At 41.4% G+C, this 22,136-nt stretch overlaps 1 protein-coding gene across 2 annotated transcripts; it reads left to right on the forward strand.

Moving 5' to 3' along the window:
- The first annotated feature begins 7,088 nt into the window (after positions 1-7,088).
- Positions 7,089-11,803, forward strand: LOC100842192 (4-sulfomuconolactone hydrolase). Of its 2 annotated transcripts, XM_010241510.3 has the most exons (11): positions 7,089-7,397; positions 7,483-7,554; positions 8,319-8,398; positions 8,530-8,629; positions 8,731-8,784; positions 8,894-8,971; positions 9,715-9,812; positions 9,905-9,962; positions 10,324-10,445; positions 10,544-10,741; positions 11,597-11,803. In XM_010241510.3, exons 1-10 carry the CDS (start codon positions 7,161-7,163, stop codon positions 10,698-10,700), a joined length of 1,056 nt encoding a protein of 351 aa, XP_010239812.1. In that variant the 5' UTR covers positions 7,089-7,160; the 3' UTR covers positions 10,701-10,741; positions 11,597-11,803. The 2 variants fall into 2 exon arrangements, with proteins under 2 accessions (XP_010239812.1, XP_003579633.1); XM_003579585.4 differs by lacking the exon at positions 11,597-11,803 and having other exon boundaries at positions 10,544-10,961.
- The last annotated feature ends 10,333 nt before the right edge of the window (positions 11,804-22,136 follow it).

The raw sequence follows: 22,136 nt of genomic DNA on the forward strand, positions 1-22,136 counted from the left end.
GAAGATCATCAGAGATATTAACTATGTTGACATCTTAAAGAAGCCTAAGTCCAAGAAAGCTTCAGATGCTGAAGCAGTGACGTGTTCCTGTTTGAACCTGTCGTTGAACTGCGAGGTCCTGCAAGAGCATCCAGGCTCAAAGGTTTTTCACTACCTCCTCCTGTACCTCGTAACAAGCCCAGTGAAGACACTAAGGGCAAGGCAAAGATGCCTGATAAACGGGAAAGCTCTGAAGACGCAGAGAAACAGTTCAAGAAAGATCTGAAGAAAGCTAAGAGAGCTTCTGCTGTCGAACCCTGTTCCTCATCGAAGGATGCTGCGGATGCTGCCGCAATGGCTTCTAGAGAAATTATGTATCCTCCTCAAGTCGTTCACATTGATCCAGTTCTTCTTGCTGCATTCAATGAAGGAACGCTTCCTGATTCCCTCATGAGCCATGTTGAAGGTCTAATCGTTGCCAAGACTCAGGCTCAAGAATGGGAACAGAACCGCAGTTTGCGTGTTGCCAAGAGATTGGAAGAAGAAGATCATGGTGAAAAGAATTGTGTTGAGAAGGAGAAGGCCAAAGTTGCCTTGAAAGAAAAGGAAGAGAAGAAAGTTGCTGAACTGCAGAAGAAGAAGGCTGAGAAGGGAGCAGAGGAGAAGAAAAGGGTTGACCTCATCGCCCTGAAGAAAGAAAAGGAAATTGCCTTGAAGACTCAAGCTGAGCTTGAGAAGAAGAAAAAGAAGGCTCTGCTCGCTGAGCAGATGAAACAAGCAGCCGAAAGCATGAAGGTTGATAAGGCTAAAAGTGATGCCTGGAAGAAAGCCGCCGAAAAATCGCCTGAAGTACAGGGCGGAAATGAAGAAGTCGATCGGGAGAAGACTGAATATGAGAAGACGAGGGATGCATCTCGTGATATCCGTCGTGAGATTGGTCTCAAGGCCAGAAATGATCCAGTTGCCCCCTCTGACACTGAAGAAAGTCAGGATTTACCTCAGACTGTTCCATCAAAGAAAATCACAATGACTCGCCAGGCGTCTGAGATTGCTGAAGTGAAGAAAAGTGCAAAGTAGTTTGGTCTGAGGATCAAAGTTCCTGCTGGAAAAACTACCTCCACTTCATCATCTGTGACAGTTTCTCAGAAGAAGAAAGCTATTGACACCCTTGTGCTAGATACATCCAATGTCAAGCTTACTTCACTTCTTAAGGAACAGGAACAAGCTGCTTCATCTCCCATAGTTCTGTCTGAGCACACCGCTCAGCAGGAAGAAAAAGATGAGGTGCGGGGGAAGAACTAAGAAGACCTCACCCCCTGAAGAACCCCCCACCAGCAACTCGTTGCCTCGCACTGAATTAGTTGATGCCTCTGCTGAAGAAGGAAGGACTTGTGACTTCGAAGCTGAAGCCACTCGTGATTTGAATGTCAATGACGCAGAAACTGATGCAGATGCCCCAGTGCCCACATCGGAAGTCCGTATGGAGAAAGCTGTTGAGAAGAAGAGTGATGAGGAGGAAGAAGAAGAGAAGAAGGAAGAAGAGAAAGAACCGGCGCAAGAGTATGATGATCTGATGAAGATTGATCATCTGCCAGAAGATCTGCTGAAGACTGCACCGAAAAAGAAACGATCCGGAATTATTAAGGATCGTGAAGACAAGAGACTCTCACGGATGCTTGTGAGATCTCAAGCTATGTCTGAAGACAACCGTGAGCTGTTGTCTCCCAAGCCCATGATGCTGTTTACTTCAATGCCCTGAAAAACGTTCAACTTCGCCTCGTAAGGCTGAACAACGGGCTGAAGTACAAAGAGGAGAGATCAAGACCGGAGGTTTTGGTCTTTTGAGCAGCAAGATTACTATGCGCAGATTCTTCTGCCAAGGACTCACTTCGCTAAGATGAAATATCTCAATGATGATTGGTTCGCCTACAATCGTCAAAGTGGTGTCATGCCTGCAGCAAATGCTCTCAATGATCTGCATCTGCTGAAGTTTGTAGAGACCTGCCAGAACTGGAATGATGAGCTGATTCTTCAGTTCTATGCTACTTTCGGCAGAAAGGTCTGCAAATTTGAAGACAACTCAAAGGGCTACAACATCTACTGGATGACAGATGGTGACAGGCACAGTTGCACCTCCAGGCACTTCAAGGAGTTTCTTGGTCTTGCTGAGTTCGATGGCCAGCCCAAGATCCATGAAGAACAGGCTGCCTCAGATGAAGAAATCGCTATTCTTTATGAAGAAGGATTCTCTGGCGCCTTTGGAGGACTGTCTGGGTTAAAGCCTGAAGTGAAGATCCTCAATGATATTCTCTGTTTCACTCTCTCTCCCAAGCAACGCAGCTCCAGTGAAATTGCCGGTCTTGACAGCAATCTGCTACTTGCAGTCTATAAGGGTGAGAAAAAAGATTTTGGAGATTATATTCTTCAGACCACAACCCATGCCTCAGCCGACCGTGTGCGTGCTCTGCCCTATGCACCTCAGATCATGAAGATAATCTTGCAGTTGTCAGAGAAGCGTTTTGAGTTGGAGCATCAGCACAAGTACTTCTCGCTGAAGCCTCAAGACCCTGAGCCGTCCGTGCTTTCTCCTACTTCGGTGTCTGATCGCCCGTCAAAGGAGTCTTCACAGCCCATTCCGTCGCAACCGCAGCTGAAGCAAGCACTTTGTCCATCTGATTCTCAGTATGAGACCAGCTCCGGCACGGATGGTTCCTTGAAGAATCTTGTTGTGAAGCTCTCCCGCAAGATTGACAATCAGCAGGATCTCCTTGAGAAGCAGGCCACTCTTTTGAAGAATCAACAAGTACTGCTCAAGAAGCCGGTGTCCCGCGAGGAGAAGACTAGTGGCTTAATTCAAGACTTCCTCACCAAGCACTACCCCGACGTTCTGAAGCCTGAAGACAGCGACGCTACTCCAAGATAGTAGTATTCAACCTTTTTGGCGTCTTGATGCCAAAGGGGGAGAAGGAGTCAGGGGGAGGTTTCGCTTTATTTGTTGCAGGGGGAGTTTTGCTTTTATCTGGTTCTTCGTCGTCTTAAAACTTTAGTCCTATCATTCGTGGTTGAAAACTTTTTCTTGGTTGTGTTAAAGTACAATTTCAAATTTTTCTTGCTTGTGTTAAAGTACAATTAATATTGCCTCTTGCATGAGGATTCTGCAATGCCAGTAATAAATTTAATCTTCATGCATTTTTGTTCCTCATGCATGCATGTTTACTTCAATACTTGTTGGGGCTGCATCTGTTTACTTCAATTTATGAGCATGTATGAATTCTTATTATTTCTGCTCTAACCTTGCACACGATGCACACCCTTGCTTCTGAAGAATATGAAGATTTCCTCACACTCCTAAAGCTCTTTGCACTTGCATTCAAACGCAATCTAAATAGTCATATCTTCAGGGGGAGTCTTCATATAACTCAGAAGTTAAAACCTTCACACTTAATTTTTCCCATCTTTGAAAATTTAACCAGTGTTGTCATCAAACACCAAAAAGGGGGAGATTGAAAGAGAAACCTTGCCCCTGTATGGATTTAGATGAATGATGACAACATGGTTGAGGAACTAATGAGTTACACAGAGTGTTTCAGGTTTTAGTTCCTCAGAAGAGTTGGTCTAACTAGCATCGATGACTCCTAAAAATTGAAGTACAAGTATTGGCTTGAAGTATGAAGAACTCAGTGAAGAACGGTGAAGAACATGAAGCGTATCATTCTTCATAGGTCTTTCCATAGTTGTTTTCTTAGCTTGAGTATAGGAATGCCGTACTATTAAGGAGGGTTTGAAGTGTGAAGCTGGTTCAGGTGAAACCTATTCTTCATGTTCAGCTTAGGCGAAAACCATTTTCTATGTGAGTGTTTTTCGTCGGAGTGAAGAATGAAGCATTTCAGGCTTCACAGAAACTTCCGCGTGAAGTCTTCACTCTGATTTCAAATGTGTTTGAAAATCTGTCGCTTTCGTGCTTGACCACCTAATCTAACCGTTGTGAGACAAAGTGATAAAGTGTGAGCTAGAGTCTCAATGATCACTTTATCCAACGGGTCACAACGGCTAGATAAGCCGTGGCCAAGGCTATATAAGACGACCCACCCCGAAGGAGTTTGGCGGTGAACCCCAGTGAGTTGTTTTGAAAAACACCTGATAAAATCCTTAGAGTTGAATTGGGCGTGAAGAATGGGATCCCCTCTCTAGCCGAGCACATGAAGCTTGTTACTCTTGGTGATTGGCATCACCTAGACGGCTAGGAGTCAGTGCTCAAGAGCAATCGAAGATTGTGATTTGTCATCAACCAGTCTATGAAGGTCCGGGGATCACCTCAAGATCTACCACGAGTAACTGGGCGAGACTTTGGTCTTAGCTCAGGAGAATTGGGTGGACTTGTGTGTCCGCAAGTCTTGTGTGACTCAGCCCCCTCAACGGAGACGTAGGATTGTGCCAACAATCTGAACTTCGGAAAACAAATCCCTGTGTCTTCCGTCCTGATGATTTCGTTCCTCAACTTTTACTCTGTTGAAATATAACTGATTCATCACCTAGTCTTCATTTCTGCTGCTATAAACTTGTTCATCTTTCTTCCTCCGCTGCAACTCTAAAATTGATAAGTGTAATCCCTGTTGTTGAAGTACTGTGACTGTACTCAGTCTTCAGTCTTCATTTTGAAGAAAGTTTTAAACTGGTCACATTCAACCCCCCCTTATGACATAATCGATCTTTCAGTTTTCTTGGCTTCGACGTGGTTCGGAGGTCTAGAAGCAGCATTGAGCTTCGCTCACGGCACGGCACTAGCGAGTGCAGAAGGAAAATAACGACGTTGACCTACAAGAGCTTGCGTGTAATTTTCTTGTATTTTAAATATAATACCGTAAGAATTGGTTGATTTAATATATGACCCGGCCTTCTCGCAAAAAAAAGTGCATCGATTCTCGGTGGATTCTATATGCGTGTGGTCCACGTGACACCACAAAATCATGGAGCCCATCTTTCTTGTAGATAGCGGAGAAGGTAATAATATTATGTACGTCATGGCACGGGGACAACATCGCGGAATTGAATTGTAGTGTAGTAAAATCCATGCTGAACTCTTGGCTTTTGGGAATACATATCTCACGAACAAGTATTGTGCATAGCTGTTATGCAAGTAGTGTTGTTGAAAACATATTTCTTTTTGTAAATGGTCTCTTAATATACTCCATCGTGAAAATAAGTGTCACAATTTTGTCTAAACTAGATGATGCCACGCACGTTGTTGCGGAAATTTTTAATTAACATAAAAGTATTCAAATTTGAAAACATATAATAAAATTGTATATTCTTCACTTAGTGGGAAGTTTGATGAAAGTAACATGCATGCATGTGCAAAAGTCTCAGTTTTTCACTAAATAGGTGTGAACAACTTAACTATGTGATGATGTGGCATGCTTGCATGTTTAGAGAAATCAAATAGTGGGTTGTTTCTACTTAGATATAGAAGATACTCCTAATCATCTTACTTTGGGACGGAAGAAGTATTAATAGTTATATAGTACTCCTTCCGTTCCATAATTTTTGTCATCGCGACAAGAATTATGGGATGGAGTACTCGTTTATAGGTTTGCATGAGTACAGACTGTACAGTTTAGGTCTTTTGTCACATCGTTTTGTTTAAATATATTGTTCTGTATGCACGTACTATCCACCTAGCTGCTTTTCTTCGATTTCAATTTGAATGAGTAAACTTTGTTTTAAACCTTGAACTCCTAGAACCGATCGGCATCGGACCCTAACTCCTAATCCCTAGAATCGCCCTGAACAATTCCCGGTCATCAGTGGCTTGGATTTGCTGACATGGCATTGTGCTTGATCTGTTCACGAGTAACCTCTGAACCTTTGATGACGCAAGTTTTCTGGGTTTTATTTACAGCAAGTTACGTTCTAAATTTTGATAGCATGGTGACAGCTTGTTGTTCAAAAAAATTGACAACATGTTGGTCAAATTGTTTGACAGCATGTTGTCAATAATTTTGACAATATATCTATGCATTTTGACACCATTAATAGCAATAGAGCACTGTAGCAGTGCATGAACACCACACAATAAAAACTAACAACATCACCACGTCTTCATATACTCCCTCGGTCTGATGTCTCAAATTTGTCAAATTTGGATGTATCTAAACATAACTTAGTGTATAAATGCATTCAAATTTAGTCAAAATTGGGACATCTTTTGTTGGACGGAGGAATATGCAACTTTGGTAATTGTCCAGAAACAAGAGCTCATTCGCAAGTTCTTTGCCAGGCATCAAGGAATACAACTTCATTGAGTCAGAACGGAAGATGATCTTTCAGATGCCCCTTCAACTCTGGCATCGAGATCTTGTCCTTCTCGGTCTCAGACACGCCCCCTCATCTCCCCTGAAGTAATCCAGAGATGGCCTGTTTGGTATAAACTCACCACCAAAATGAAATCACGAGTGAGGATTTTTGCCGGATCCTTGCACCCAAATCACCCTATGAAACTGTTTTTGTTTTTCCATTTATACTTGTGTGTAATCTCGGTTTGGTAGTTCAAGTTTTTCAGCATAATTCTTTGTTGGATGGAAGGAAAGGAACCATAAGAATGTTTGATTTTAACAAAACAAAAGTTAAGTTGCTTTGTTTTTAGGAAGTCGTAGAAATTCTGAGTTGTTGTGTCGGTACTCCGATCCTAAATTTTTGTTGTGATTTTAGTTCGACTACGACAAGAATTTAAGATCAGAGAGAATAATCTCTAATTATTCTTTTGACCGGAAGAGTAATCTCTGTTTTGTTCTCTTACCAAAGAAATTGTAGGAATAAAATGATTTTAGTATGTATTCTCCGTTTTGTGGTTAATAGAGTAAACCTCATCCGAGACGGTCAAGGAGATCGTGTTCTTTTCATATAACGTCATGTATGTTTTGAATAACGTCATTGGCGACGGGTGTACCATCGAGTTCATCGCTAAGCATCAGCGTCTTTCTTTCTTTCATCTGCATGTATGCCAAAAAGAGGAATCAAAAGGGGCAGGCTGCCATGCTGCCGGACGAGCTTGTTTGGGAGCCCAGTCAACCTGGCCCAGCCCGACCCATAAATCCTCAGTTGCATTTGGTTGGAGCACACGTTCAGCGTGGGGGACGCAGCGGCAGTCCACCAGTCCACCACCCACTCCTCGCCGTCTTGTTATGGCCTCCTCATCAGCTGCGGCCGTCTCCTGCAGGTTTTTGTCCCCGCTAGCCACGACCTCCCGCACTCTGCTCTCATCTACCCTGCCCACAGCCGCGACATCGAGGAGGAGGCTGCTCCTCTCCACCACCACCCCCACCATTTGCGCCGCTGCCATGGCCGTCTCCAGCAAGGCGGGCCCCGCTTCTTTCAAGGTCGTGGACTCCCACCTTCACGTCTGGGCGTCACCCCTGCAGGTAAAGAAGGGCACCCCCATACATGGGCATGAATGTCCAATTTGGGGTTTCTTGATGAGGCTTATGTGGTTCTGTCCCCGTGCAGGCTGCCGATAAGTACCCGTATTTCCCGGGCCAGGAGGCGACGCTCCGGGGTGATGTGGACTTCTTGCTCGAGGTCAGACCTGAGTATGACACAGCTTTGTTCAACTCTTTAAAATCTTCTGAACCTTCTCTTTGTCTGTGGTAGTAGCTGTAGGTGGTTCATCGGAAAGGAAGTTGTCGTTACATGCTTCTCTTTGTCTTGCCGCAGCCTGGGAAAATTGGGGCAGAATTGTGATGCCATTGACAAATGTGTAGGGTGTCCTATTTGTTACCGTTCATTTTTCCTTGTTGGTATTTGATTGGTAGGCAGTGCGTACTGGCATGTTTGGAACAACAGATTTTCACTTGAAACATTCAGTTGTCACAAGAGAAATAACATGTGTCTCGACAGATCATTACAATGTTTACACAAACCAGTGATACTGGCACACGTTGGAATTGTCCTACAAAAGAAACACTTAGTGCCGTTTTTTTGTGGACAGATTTGGGAACTTTCAGCCGGGGGTTTCTTAGGTCTAATGATATGAATGAGCTATTTAGAGCGTGTGAATTTTATGAGGAAAGAAAACACCCAATGCCCCTTCCCTATTTTTGTGTATCAACGGGACCTCTGTTTCTTCGCTGCTAACCTTTCTAGATAGTGGAAGAGAAACAACTCTCCCGCCTCCGTACCAAGGGATTGCAAATAGTAATTCCAATATGCATTTTATATTTCTTCATCACACCACCTTTTCTTTTTTTCCTTTAATCTGTTGAGATTTGAGAGTGATGAAGGTAATTAGATTGTTTTAAAAAAACTGGATTATTGTTTTTGAACTTTGATTCTCCTTTTGCTAGTGTATGGATGAAGCTGGAGTCGAAGGTGCACTTATTGTTCAACCAATCAATCATATGTTTGATCACTCTTTAGTGACTAGGTAAACCTTTCTCGTATCCATACCAATTGAATTAGTCGTATGACTGTATCAATACAAGAAGTTCAATGAAATTCCTTCTCGATTATTTTTCAGCCTCGTTTTATGTGTATGCTACAATATTTGTTCTGTAGCGTGTTGAAGAAATATCCATCAAAATTCATGGGCTGCTGCCTCGCAAATCCGGCAGATGATGGGAGTGGAATTAAACAGCTTGAACATCTTATTGTGCAAGTACAATATTTTCAAACATTCTGAGCATACCAAAAATAGTTACTCGATTTCCAATACCAAAAATAGTCACATCTTATTGTGCTTCATTTGGTTCTCACCAGGAAAAATACCGTGCTGTCCGATTCAACCCAAACTTATGGCCTTCAGGTCAAAAGGTTTGCAAATGGGCAACCATGCATCATTTTAGTACACCTTTTTCGTACTTCTCAATTTTGATTCATGGTCAGAGATGACTGAAAACATCTTTTTTCTTCAAATAAATAGATGACCAATGAGGTCGGGAGATCATTATTTGCTAAGGCTGGAGAACTTGGAGCGCCTGTTGGAATAATGGTGATGAAGGTATAGGAAGCATATCCCTATACTAATGCATGTGTACTCAAAATATGTAATGGCTGCAACAGAGTTTTAGCCTTTTAGGTATTGTATTAAATTTTTGTTCCAAAAATGTTTATGGTAGTATGCTTTGTAATTCAATAAAATAGATCAGTTAACAGATAGACGTATGACTAGTTCAAGCCATGGAGCACCAATAAGGTTCCAGCTGAAAGAATTGCACGCTTGACATCATTGGTCGTGTCACTCAGGAGCTAGAACTGATGCAATATTAAAAGCTAGTTACAATGTGGACGTGGGTCCATTGTAGGAAGAAAGGGGCAGCAGCTCGGGAGAAGTCTATGAGAGAGAAGAACAATATGAGTTCTTCAGAAAAGTATAGAATTAGGAAAGAGTCCAATTGTGTAAGAAAAGCTTTAATAAGTCTAATTGTATTAGGAGAGGTCAAGGGTCTGAACACCCAATAATATAAGGATGTCATGTATCTAGGTTTGAGGGAAGCAAGACAGAACCAATCTATTATCTCCCCAAGTTATTCTCTTCTCTCTACCTATGTCTACCTAATCCCTCACAGCCACACCATCTAGCTTTCTTCAGCAAGGTAGTTATCAGTTATCACGTTGTGGATCTAGGTCCACAACAGTTATGTATTATTATCTGGTGAACTGCAAATTATAGATTACTTTATGAAAAACATATGCTTTTTTGTGGACAGGAAATTTTCTTATTCTCTACTCTTGTTTGTGCAGGGTATCAGTTCGTATATTCAGGAAATAGAGGAGCTGTGTACGGATTATCCTGAGACTACGGTTATTTTTGATCATATGGCTTTCTGCAAGCCACCAACGTAGGCTTGTCTGTCTGCTTGTTAATAGACCACAAGAATCTAGTTCTTACCAAGTTGTTGTCTATATTAACTTGTTCTGCATGGACATACAGGAATGATGATGAAGAGAAGGCATTCTCTTCATTTCTGAACCTGTCCAGATTCCCGCAGGTACTTCCTGAAATTTTGTTCTCTTGTGCATATAGCTCAACAAACCAGTGACTTAAAGAACTCTGGGTGTCTTTGTGTACCACTATCTTTGGAAAGAGATCTTGTGTGAGTTGCCAGTATTATCAAAACTACTATTTGTAGTTTCTGTTACCAGAGTCCACAGAACAGAGATCGATGACACAATTTGTGAGGTGGAATACTTGTTGATAGTTAAGTGATTGTACAAAGGATAAGGCTAAAAAGATATACTGATCTCTGGTGCCTAATTGTAAAAGAAATCACTTAACTACAGTGATGTGATAAAATTCTTCTGTTTGGTGTCACCCTGCTAATACTGATACAATATGCATTACTTAAACAGGTTTACGTCAAATACAGTGCTCTTTTCCGGATCTCAAGAGAAGCCTATCCATATGAGGACACGTCTCAGCTTCTTTCTCGTGTGATCTCCAGCTACGGAGCCAATCGAATAATGTGGGGAAGGTGAATCCAAGCAGCGCACCACTTGACTTTCATTTGGTCCAGAGTCTATTTCAATATACCGTGACTAAGAGGTTATGTTCTGGGCTTGTACATTGCAGTGACTTCCCCTATGTCGTTCCTGAATGTGGCTACAAAGGAGCAAAGGAGGCAATCTCTCATGTCTTGGGCAACATAGCTCTTTCTTCATCGGATTTGGAGTGGATCTTAGGCAAAACAGTGAGCCAGCTATTCCATGGTGCATGGGTTACTCCATGAGGGAGATGTCTTTTACCCAGTGTTGTGTAGCATCATAGCAGGTATGGCAGTGTATGGCTGAGCAACTAAATCCTTGTATGAAAGGAAATGAGCTATTTAGTTTGGTACTGTTTCCAACTGCTGCTTCAATTTAACAATCATGTTCAAATTTTGATCCTTTTTCTGTAGACTTAATAAACACAATAGCTGTGCTCATTGTGTGAACCTTTCTGCTCACCTTACAAAGTATCAGTACAAAATTAGAATGTATCTCTAAAATCAGCCAATTTGTATGTTACCTTTTCAGCCTTTCAGGCTTACTTGTTAAGTCTATATCTTTTGGCAAGATAAAATTCTTTCGTTGATATGATCATGCAACTTAGTATGGAGTATGTGACTGATCTATATAGATAAGAGTGTTGGTACCACATGGGGATATAAAGTTAGCAGAAACTTAAAGATGTCCTTAGTACATATGACTACAAATAACTCAAATTCACAATTCCTCCAACATGATTTTAGACCACACCTTTCGTGCCTTTGATAGGCATATGATATCAGTTAAATTTTTAATCCACCCATATGCATTATGCAATGCAAATTTTTAATCCGTCATCCATATTCACCAACTGTTCTTTTGCACTAGATAAACCTTACATCAAAAAAGTAACCAATCTTCTTTCTGCTATGTTGTTCATTTGGCTTCCGTTTTAGTGAACTCTTATCTTAATTTTCTCAAAACTACAAGTTTATGTAAAAAATCAGGGGATTACACATTTCAGTTTGAGTTCCAGAGGACTGAAGATTTAAACTTGTCTCTACAGTTATGGTGCTAGTTTGTGATATTTTGAGAATGTTTGCCCTTAAATATATAGTTCCGTAGAGTTCGAACTGAAATATGTCGCTCTCTTGTGCAGTTTGATTTGAAAGTTGCGATTTTACGGAAAATTACTCTTCCTTATTTGCTCCTCCCAACAAAGAGTATTATCCTGTGATCTTGCACGTGGTAAGGAATGTCGTCTGTGCACTTAAGGTCTTATTACGTCTACTAAGCCACCTGTACGATGGTCGGTGCAACTAAGCTTCTGTACGATGGCAAGTATATAGACGAGAGTTTCTTTTTTGTATTCGATGCAAAGACGGGAGGTGCAGCTGGCTGTGAATGTTTTGGGCTGCGACCGTGGCACTTTCCCTTGCACTTATGTTGGTATGCCTCTGTCCATTTCAAACCTCAAGAGAAGTGATTTCCAACCAATCATTGACAAGATTGCTAAGAAGCTGGCCGGATGGCAAGGCCAATTTATCTCCAAAGCGGGATGTTTGGTCCTCATCAACTCGGTCCTCTCGGCGCTGCCTTCTTACCAAATGGTCTCCATCAAACAACCGACATGGGTTATTAAGCAAATTGATAAGTTGCGCCGTTTCTTCCTTTGGTCTGGTTCAGACTCCTCGGCAAGGGCTAAAAATTTTGTCGCATGGCAGAAAATTTGTGCTCCTAAAGATTATGGTGGCCTTGAAATTCATGATCTTTCTCGGCATGGAAGAGCCTTCAGAACTCGATGGTTATTTTTTGCTTGGGACGGGGCTAATAAGGAGCTTTTCAGCCACTTCGCCAAAGGTAAGGCGACTCTTGCTCTCTTTCATGCTGCTACCAAATTTCATCTCAGAGATGGCTCGAAGTGTTCTTTCTGGAATGACCCATGGCTCCTTGATCAACCGCTTGCTGAGCATCTGCCTGCCCTCTTTCATCATTCGCGGGCCCGAGGCAATTGTGTCAAGACGACGCTCCATAACCACTGCTGGATCCGCAACATCAAGCGTGAGCCCTTCCATGAAATTCTCTTTCAATTCATTAAGCCGTGGAATACTCAAAGCATCTCCCTCATCGACATGCCAGACTCAATTTCTTGGAAGCTTGTGTCGTTTGGGAGATACTCTGCTGCCTCTGCTTACCACTTTCAGTTCTTTGGAAAAATTTCCTTTTTGGAAGCTGCTCTCATTTGGAGAATTCAGATCCCCGCGAAAGTCAAAATTTTCTCCTGGACCGTAGCTCTCCAAAGATGCCTCGCCGCCGATCGTTTAACTCTAAAAGGTATCCCTGCTAATCCTATCTGTCAGATGTGCCGAACCTCACCAGAGACTGCCAACCACCTTTTTGCCGCTTGCTCTTTTGCCTCCCAGTTTTGGGATCTGCTCCTACGGCAAGCCAAGGTCAACATTCATTGTTTGCCTCACCTCTCTGAATGGTGGTTTGATGAAGCCTGGCGCCGCTCTTCTAGCTTGCTTCGTGAGCGACTTGGTACCATTGTCATGCTTGGATGGTGGCACATCTGGCTCGAGCGCAATTAGAGGGTTTTCCATTTCAAATCCCTCTCTCTCCGCAAGCTCCGTGAGCTAGCGCTCGATGAGCTTATGGCCTGGAAGTTTGCAGGATGCAAGTCGGCTGCCTCTTTCTAGATGATTGAGAATTGTTGGTTTCATAGGGTTCGCCCTCCCCAGTGTTCTTCCTAGTTTATAGCTGCCCCACCCCCCCTCCCGGCTTTGTAATTAACTCTGTTAAATTGTTCTTTTGTCTTAATTAATGAAAAGCAGCGCTGCTGCCTTTTCGTCAAAAAAAAAAGTTTCTTGAAGGTATAAATAGAAATATGAGCAAGAAAAATTTCACACATGCAAGTATAGGCTAGAATTGTTTTCTAAAATGTGCGTGCGGTTAATTTGCAGATATTTGTTTACCTTGAGAAAGAAGGCAAGAACCCCATCAGTTCTTGTAAAACGGATTGGACATTTCTATTTGGATTACCGAAATTTCTTATTCCAAAAGATTGCAGAAAACTTTTCTTTTTGTGAAAGATTGTGGGCAGTGATATTTGTTTTCTGATGACCATTACAGCTAAAAATTCAATTAAAATTAGAATTATCAAACATCAATCCATTCAGAAAAAATATTGCTTCTTGCAATTTGAGTTGATTAAGTGAGCAGGTGTCAATCCCCAATATCCTTGGTTTCGTGTTTTCTCAGGTTTATATAAAGTTAGAATTAGAATGTTATTATTGATTTCCCTATGGAAGGATAAATTACTCCCCCGTCAAAACTATCGAAGGGCAATGTATTTTGGCGATGTATCCATTGCAAACCTTGTACGTGCAGTGCAGATCAAATGTGGAAAGGAACACACCCATTTTTGTTGAGAATAATATATGATCAATTAGTTTAATTATTAGTTAATTAAATAGACAGTTATTTGTAACCGCTCGTGTCCCAAGTTTTGGAAAAATTGGGACGCGAAGGCAAAAGTTTGGGACAGCAATGCATGTATTGGTGCTCCTTCAACATGTATATATATCATCATCAATTAATGGAATAGAACACAGAGATTCATTCTCATTTTCATTCATAACACGTTATCAGCCACGTTTGCTCTACAATCACAAAGGTTAGAATCATGGCAATCAAAGATGTGCCTCTTCTTTTCCTTACTGTTCTTGAGTTTCCTGGCCACCGAGGACACAACCGCCGGTGGGCCCCGCGCCGCCGGTGGGCTCCGCCCTGTCGGTGGACGTCTAGATGCTGGGCGCACGAGGGTGCGCCTCGCCCGCGACGCCGCGCCGGCCTCTGCACCAACGGCCGTCGTGTTCATGGAGGCCGCCGCGTCGGTCCCCGTACCAGCGGCCGCCGCGCCCCTGGCCCTCGCCTCGCCGGCCGTGGCGCCGCCGGCCCCCGCACCAACTGACCCGACGCCCCCAGCCTCCCCGGTTTATGAGCCCACCATGAAATGGATGATGGCCGGACCGGCGGCGCCGATGATCGGAGAAGACGACGACTTTGTGCTCGCCCTTGCACAACCTCCGCTGCCGCTCTATTGCCCCATCCACGGGCATGGCCCGTGCCCCACGCGCGACGGCATGGCGTCACCGCCTCCATCTCCGACCCCGCCGGCGACACCTCCTCGCCCCGACCTCATCTCGTCCGGCGGCGGCACCCCCGAGGCGGACCATGACGGCGACGAAGATGCGGGGCTTTACTCCGTCCACCCTGAAGCCCGCCGGCTTCTCCGCCGGTTCACAGCCGCCATGGCGGCTCACTACGCCGGACCGGCCGGCGGCGGGTGGAACCCCGCCACCCTCAGTCTCTCCTCAACCGACGAGGGGGGGCCCTCCATAAACTAGGCGGCGGCGGCGGACGGGCGACGGCGGCGGCCGAGACGGGCGGCGGCGGCGGCGGGACGGGGCTAACCCTAACCGTCCGCCTCCCCACCCCTTATAACCGCCCACCCCTTAACGAGCCGCCCGAAAGGCCAAGGCCCAGCCCGCCCGAAGCCCCCTCTTCGCGCGCCCTCCCCACTGGCTAAGGCCATTTTGCAGAAAAGTCCAGAAATTCCGGCTATTTGCGATTTGGTCCATGTATCTATTTAAATAGTTGTGTTTTACATACCTATAGGTCCCTGCACTTATATTTATTTAGATTCCAGTGGTTTTTAGGATATATTCCTACTAAAAGACATATTCCTATGTAAATGTCAATGTAAACATTGCCGTGTTCAATGTGATTGTATAATATACATCCCCTATTACATGTGATATTTACACTTTGCAATTGAGATCTTTATTTCTTGCATTTTTGAGAGTTTTGATTCAACAATTAAGTCCCGACTGGCACCGAAAATGCCCAAAATTGACTTGATTCAAGAAAAATCTCCAATAGTGATAAATAAAATTATCACCATGTGATTACCTCAATTTAATATATACGAATCACCAGGTACTATAGCCTTTCAATAAAGGTAAAACGATATAATTGCGTTGAATGTTCCGTGGGAACATACACCTTATTGAAAGCAGCGAATAATTTTGCGTAGTACTAAGAGGTCTACATTGTGTAAAAACACATAATGACTATTTTCAACATGCTCTTCTAATATTAAATAACACAAGGTGCTACAGCCTTTCAATAACGGTAAAACGATATAATTGCGTTGAATGTTCTGTGGGAACATACACCTTATTGAAAGCAGCGAATAATTTCGCGTAGAACTGAGAGATCTACACCAATAAATTGGTGATTATCTTCAAAGTGTTATTTTGAGGTCTACACTATATGAATTTAACATTGATTATATTTCATGCATTTTATTGCAATTTACTTACAACAATGACCATAATATTTTGGCTTTACCTACTAGTAATTGACAAAATCAATGGTTTTTCAATCCCATGTAGGACAAAATGACCGGGAAAGAGTTTGACGAACTCGCCTTCGACGGTCGAAACTATCCAACTTGGGCAATGGACGTAAAAGTGAGCCTTGCGTCACGCGGATTTTCAGCGGCCATACAACCTCCTATAGAGGGACAAGAGCCCATCACAGATCTGCATAAATATAATGCCTTATACATTATAAGGAACCACATCCTTGTTGATCTCAAATTAGAGTATCTCATGGAAGAAAATCCATACACACTATGGCTTGCCCTTCAAACTAGATATGAACAACAGAAGGCCGTAATTTTGCCTGAAGCCACACATGAATGGACTCAATTACGCCTACAAGATTTTAAATCTGTAGGAGATTTCAATCATGCCGTTCATAAAATTTGTTCAAAGATGCAATTTTGCGATAAGGAACCTTCTGAAGCGAAAAAGATCGAAAAGACCTTATCTACTATGCTTCCGGCCGATAGGATCCTTCAGCAACAATATCGTGCACGCCAGTTTAATAGATATTCTGATCTTATCCATGTTTTACTTCATGCCGAAAAGCATGATGAACTTCTAATGAGAAATCATCATCAGCGTCTGGTAGGCGCTGCACCTTTACCTGAAGTACATGCTAATTTTCAGAAGAACAACAAGTTCAATGGATCGAATAATCAACCAAGCAACTTCAAAGGCAAGCAAAAGGGCAACAACAAGAAAAACAAGCCACGTGTACAGGATAAGGGGAAAGGAAATTTCAAACCATAATACGACAAATCTAAAGTTTGTCAAAAATGTGGGTGCTACAAGCACATTACAAAGAAATGCCGTACTCCTTGACATTTGGTAGATCTGTACTTACAATCCGTAGGACGCAAGCGACAATTCCAAGATTTGAATCACACTTCAATTTCCAATCCGACAATTCCAAGGAAGCCGGTTGTTCGAATGCTGTCAAAGAAGAACCAAGCAACAACCCGACACTCCGATCGTTCGGGAATCCAATAAGCACGGAGAACATGATCATTGAATTCACTTCAAATGATGTGTTTGGAGATCTAGAATAGTTCACCTATCTCCGAAATAGATATTATCTATATTTACGTTCATAAGTATTGTTGTAAATAAATTATAATGATCGTTGTCATCTATATTGTAATATTACATTATCGTATCAGCACTTTGATACCAACATATTTGATATATGTATTGTAAATTACGATTGTATTATCAATTTAATACATAAATAAGTTTGTATGTATTCTATATATCTATTAAGAATGATATTAAAATTCTTCCTTTTCCATATATAGTTCTCTACGGGAGTCAATCCAAAATGGACGAAGAACTTTGCCTTGTGGATAGCGCCACCACAAACACTATACTTAGGGAAACAAAATATTTTCAAACTCTTACTAAAACGCAAGGGAACATTTTGACAATCACTTGACGCGATACGTTAATTGTTGGTTTTGGACGAGCTATCATCACACTTCCTATGGGTACACAAGTAATAATCGAGGACGCTTTATTGTATCCTGATTCAACTCGTACTCTAATAAGTTATAGGGATATTCGTCAAAATGGGATTCATATAGAAACCCACGATGACAACAATGAGGAACTTCTCCTATTTACAAAAAGTAACGGATATGGCAAACAAATTTTTGAAAAAATTCCTTCTTTATCGTCCGGATTGTACTATACATACATAAAGCCTGTAGCCCATGTTGTGTATAAAATAATTTTTCAGAATGTCAATACATTCCAGACTTGGCATGATCGCCTTGGTCACCCCGGTATCAGGATGATACGAAAAATTATTAATAATTCTGTTGGTCATAATCTTAATAAAGCAAAATTTCCAGAATCTCAGGATTTTGTATGCACAGCATGTGCACAAGGCAAGCTCATTTTAAGACCTTCCTATCTTAAAATACAAGCGGAACCACTATAGTTCCTTGAACGAATTCAAGGAGATATTTGTGGTCCTATTCAACCATTGTCTGGACAATTTAGGTATTTCATGGTATTAATCGACGCATCTACAAGATGGTCTAATGTGTGTCTCCTTTCCACACGTAACCATGCATTCGCAAAAATAGTGAGCCAAATAATTAAATTAAAAGCTCATTATCCAGAACATCGAATTAAAACGATTCGAATGGACAATGCCGCTGAATTCACCTCACGCGCATTCAATGATTATTGCATGGCATTAGGAATCGAAGTTCAGCACTCAGTCCCATACGTCCACACATAAAATGGTTTGGCTGAATCTTTTATTAAGAGAATTAAGTTTATTGCAAGACCTTTATTACACTACTTCTCCTCTTCAATTAGTACATGGAAATTCACCAAGTATTTTTCATCTGCGAAAATTCGGTTGCGCTACATACGTACCGATCTCACCACCACAACGTACATCAATGGGGCCATATAGAAAATTGGGGATCTATGTGGGGTACAAATCACCGTCAATTATCAAGTACCTAGAACCTCTCACAGGGGATCTATTCACTGCCCGGTACGCTGACTGTATTTTTAATGAGGATCATTTTCCGGCATTAGGGGGAGAATTAAAGTACCAAAAACGAGAATGCCAGGAAATCAATTGGAATGTCCAAGGCATTTCCGCCTCTGATCCACGTACTCAAGAAACTAAACAGCAAGTTCAGAAAATTATAAATTTGCAACATATTGCAAACAATTTACCAGACACATTTGTTGATTACAAAGGTGTAACTAAATTCTATAATTTTGCACAGAACGTACCAGAAAGAGTGGAGGTACCTATAAAAACCACTCAACTTCCTGCACCTACCATTCAAAGGAAGAGGGGGAGAAGTACGACAACTAAAAAGGATCTAGCTTCCAGCAAGCAACAAACGAAGGAGCTGCGGCAAAGAAAACAGAAAAATCAACCTTCTGGACCTCCTTCAACAACAACAACAAATGTGAGTCAACATTTGATTGACCGAGATCAATTGGGTAATATACACCTTGTGGATAACCAACATCCACAACCCAGCTCAATAGTGCACTCAATTACTGATGCTGGGATATCGAAAAACCTAGACTTAACCGCAACGGGAAATCGCGAACAGTCACGAAAGGTAAATGAAATTTCCACAAATTATTTAGATACTGGAGAAACATATAATAGAAATACTACATTCGTCGACACATATTTCTCAACTAAGATTGCAGACAACCTTCTAAATGATCATGATCCAAAGACCATAGCCGAGTGTGAAAAACGCTCCGACTGGCCTAAATGGAAGGATGCAGTTCAAGCAGAAATAGCCTCGCTCAATAAAAAAAGGTATTTACAGAAGTAATACCTACACCTCCAAATGTTTTCCCAGTGGGATTCAAATGGGTTTTTGTCCAGAAAAGGAACGAAAACAATGAGGTGGTGAGATACAAAGCAAGGCTAGTAGCACAAGGGTTTACGCAGAGACCCGGCATTGATTTCAATGAAACATACTCTCCAGTTATGAGTGGAATTACTTTCCGATATTTAATCTCATCGTCTGTTCAAAATCGTCTATCTATGCAGTTGATGGACGTCGTGACTGCATATCTTTATGGGTCATTAGATTCGGATATTTACATGAAGGTTCCCGATGGAATCTAAATTCCGAATATTAACGCAAGACGCAACATGTACTGTGTAAAGTTGAATAAATCTTTATACGGTCTAAAACAGTCAGGTAGAATGTGGTACAACCGACTAAGTGAGTTTCTCATTAAAAGGGTTTACTCTAACAATGATGACTGCCCATGTGTATTCATCAAGAAATCCAAAACAGGATTTTGCATTATCTCTGTGTATGTTGATGATTTAAACATCATTGGCAACAAACAGGATATTGATGAGGTTCGTAATCATCTAATGACGGAATTTGAAATGAAAGATTTGGGTAAAACCAAGTTCTGCTTAGGTTTACAACTTGAGCACCTTCCTTCGGGAATATTGGTTCACCAAGCTACATATATCCAGAAAATCTTGGAGAAATTTAACATGGACAAATCCTATCCATGCAAAACACCTATGGTAGTTCGATCTCGAGACGTAGAGAAAGATCCATTCAGACCAAAAGGTGATGGTGAGGAAATTTTGGGATCTGAATTCTCATATCTTAGTGCCATTGGAGCATTAATGTACTTAGCAAATTGCACCCGGCCGGATATTGCATTTGCGGTAAATTTACTAGCTAGACACAACGCAGCTCCAACAAAACGTCATTGGGTAGGAGTCAAGCAAGTTTTTCGCTACCTATAAGGCACTAAAGATCTAGGTCTATATTTTCAAAAGGAAAACCAAGACCCTGAATTAATCAAATACACTGATGCTGGCTATTTATCTGATCCCCACAATGCCAGATCCCAGACCGGTTTCGCGTTCCTACATGGTGGGACAGCCATATCGTGGAAGGCTTCTTAACAGACTCTAGTGGCTACAACCACAAATCATTCGAAAAGAATAGCCTTATACGAAGCATCTCGTGAGAGTGTATGGATGCGAAGAATGATTAACCACATACAACAATCATGTGGTATTGGTTCAATTGAATCACCAACGATTATCTATGAGGATAATTCAGCTTGTGTTACTCAGATGCAATCAGGTTATATAAAGAGCAATATAACTAAACATATTGCACCTAAACTATTCTATCCTCATGAATTACAGCAAAATGGGGAGATAAATATCTTGCAAACCAAATCATGTGATAATCTCGCGGATTTGTTTACTAAGTCCTTACCCAACTCCACATTTCAGAAATGTGTATATGGGATTGGTATGCGACAACTTAAAAATTTGCAAGCATCAGGGGGAGTGTTTATTTGAGTTTAACCTGTTCACAACATCATATTGCACTCTTTTCCTATTATGAGTTTTACTCACTAGTTTCTCATAAAAGGTTTTAATGAGACAATATTAATATAAAATTATATGTCATATTTTCTATTTCCCCACCGGGTTTTTTGTAGATAATATACAAGACATATTTATTGTCCACATAATTCAATATGAATTATCAAAAGACAATATTCAAAATATATTATATCATTTTCTCCTTAATTTTTCCCGTTGGGTTTTTAAAGGAGTTTTCATAACATATCAATATTATTATTATTTCCTCAATATTTTTCCCACAGGGTTTTTGGAGGAAATTACAACATTACAAGATTCCATGATGATTCTAAAATATACAAGTCAAAGAAGCAAATTGATCGAGGGGGAGTGTTGAGAATAATATATGATCAATTAGTTTAATTATTAGTTAATTAAATAGACGGTTAATTGAAACCGCTCGTGTCCCAAGTTTTGGAAAAATTGGGACGCTAAGACAAAAGTTTAGGACACCAATGCATATATTGGTGCCCTTTCAACCTATATATATATATCATCATCAATCAAGGAACAGAACACAGAGATTCATTCTCATTTTCATTCATAAAAATTTTAACATGTTTTTCTATTTGTCCCACACTCCACAACACTGATTCCCACCTTCGATCTGCATATGAACAATTTTTTGATTGAACAGAAAAGGTTACAAGCAGTAGCAATGCTTACAGTTTTATAATTAATATAAATGAATAAAGAAAAGGAAGATAAAAGCAAAACTAAAGAAAAAACGAAAAAAAAAACTTGGAGTGTGGACTATGTTAACCAACTCAGTAAACAGTTTTATTTTTGTTATTTTAAGGGTTATCCGTTGTTTATTTATTCTGTCCGTAACAACCTAATGGGCCGGCCCAATACAAAATTTGTTGCGGACCTGGGTTCCCAATCCCTGGACGTGGGATAGGCTTTGCGATGAATCATGCCCACGGTAAAAAAAAAACTTCGCATGTAAGTTTGAATACACCTACATTAATGTTCGGGCTTTTATTTCCGTTACCGTTTCTTAGTGAGTAAGCAACCGATTGCGATTCACAGGTTTTGGCTGAAAATCGTCACGTTTGTAAATTGTAGTAACATGGTAGTACAAACTGAGGCAGTGGCTACATGTTATGAAATGCTAAAATATCCGGTTACTGGAGTAGTACTGTATCATTTTTAATGTGAAATAAATGTTCAAAATTTCTACTCGTAAATAAATTGGATCAAACAAGCAAGAAATAAAGGGAGAGCGTATTTCCGCAAAACCGCGTGACCCAATTGACCAGCGCCGTTTCCTCTTCCAGAGCCCTACGACACGAGGAGGACGGGAACAGCAAAAGCGGGGACAAGTTGAATTTCCGCGA

Source organism: Brachypodium distachyon, chromosome 5 (assembly GCF_000005505.3).
Source record: "Brachypodium distachyon strain Bd21 chromosome 5, Brachypodium_distachyon_v3.0, whole genome shotgun sequence".
Taxonomy (NCBI): Eukaryota; Viridiplantae; Streptophyta; class Magnoliopsida; order Poales; family Poaceae; genus Brachypodium; species Brachypodium distachyon.